The sequence below is a fragment of the Eurypyga helias genome, unplaced genomic scaffold (assembly GCF_000690775.1).
Source record: "Eurypyga helias isolate BGI_N326 unplaced genomic scaffold, ASM69077v1 scaffold39992, whole genome shotgun sequence".
Taxonomy (NCBI): Eukaryota; Metazoa; Chordata; class Aves; order Eurypygiformes; family Eurypygidae; genus Eurypyga; species Eurypyga helias.
Window position 1 is genome coordinate 17042 of NW_010235070.1, and position 1139 is coordinate 18180.

At 47.7% G+C, this 1139-nt stretch overlaps 1 protein-coding gene across 1 annotated transcript in view; it reads right to left on the bottom strand.

Moving 5' to 3' along the window:
• LOC104505869 (gallinacin-11-like) overlaps positions 1-714 on the bottom strand; it is a 2441-nt gene extending 1727 nt beyond the window's left edge. The window contains exon 1 of the mRNA XM_010146615.1: positions 657-714. Coding sequence (XP_010144917.1) covers positions 657-714 — 58 coding nt within the window. The remainder of the gene's footprint in view (positions 1-656) is intronic.
• Between the last annotated feature and the right edge of the window lie 425 nt (positions 715-1139).

The window sequence follows — 1139 nt, forward strand, 5'->3', positions numbered from 1 at the left end:
AGTGGAAGGTGTCCCTGCCCATGGCAGGGGGGGTGGAACTAGATTTGCTTTAGGATCTCTTCTAACCTAAACTATTCTGTGATTCTGTGATCTGGCCCAGTTAACAGGGACAAGAAGTTTGCCCAGTTCCGTCTCTGGAAGACTTACTCTGAGGTGGGTAGTTTCATTAAGCATGAAGAAAAGCTACCTAAAAGCACAATCAGTAAATGCATCAGTGTAGCAGAAGGGCTGAGGAAGAGGAACTATCATATTCAGAGAGCTTATGTAAACTTCACGTCACTACTACTTCAAGTGTAGTTCAACTTGAGTAATACAAGGAAACGCCTCTGCTGCTCCTCTACCATACATAAAAGAGAAAATATATGACACTGGGGTAAGAAGAGGCAGATGATTTCCATGATACTATCTTCCAATGGTGCCACAAAGTGGCATAAATACACTAAAAAGACTCATAAAGAGCCTCCTCCTCCGTAGTGGCTTCTGTGGGGATGTTCTGGTTTGACATCTAGTCACCACAGGTTCATTTTTCACTTCTGCTTCTAGAGTGAGAAGTAGGGAAGGGGTCTAAAAAGACCACAAAGGAGCACAATCTGCACAAGCACAAACTAGTTGTACCTCTTGCACAGGCAGACCCCGGCATGGGTTTTACGTCTTACCTGGAACAGCCTGCAGGAGCAAAAGAAGAAGAGACATGAAGCAGGAGAAGAGCTTCATGGTGGAAGGTCTCAGCTGCAGCGTGGAGACAGGGCCACAACGCCAGAACCTTTGAGCAGGGGAGGAGCAGTTGGGCATTTATAGGGCTGTGGGAGCAGACCTGGCTCTTCGGGGGACCTTGGCAGTGGTGAGTGTGGAAGGCAATGAGTACAGCTTGACCGCTGCACACGGCTAAACCTGAACAATGGCAGAGGTCATGAAAAGAAGCAGAGGTAACTATACCTCCCTGCCCGGCCACTGGGAAGGCTGCTTCTCAGTAATGACCCACCCAGAGAGCTTCATTCCTTGTTAACTTCAAATATCAAGGTGGTTGGTAGTGGACCACATGGAGAAAATTAGACATTGTTTTGGTGTGAGAGAAGGCACCTGGGGGTGCCAGAGGACTGTTGATGGTGGTGAGTATAGCAAAAGGTCCAAAGTTCTGC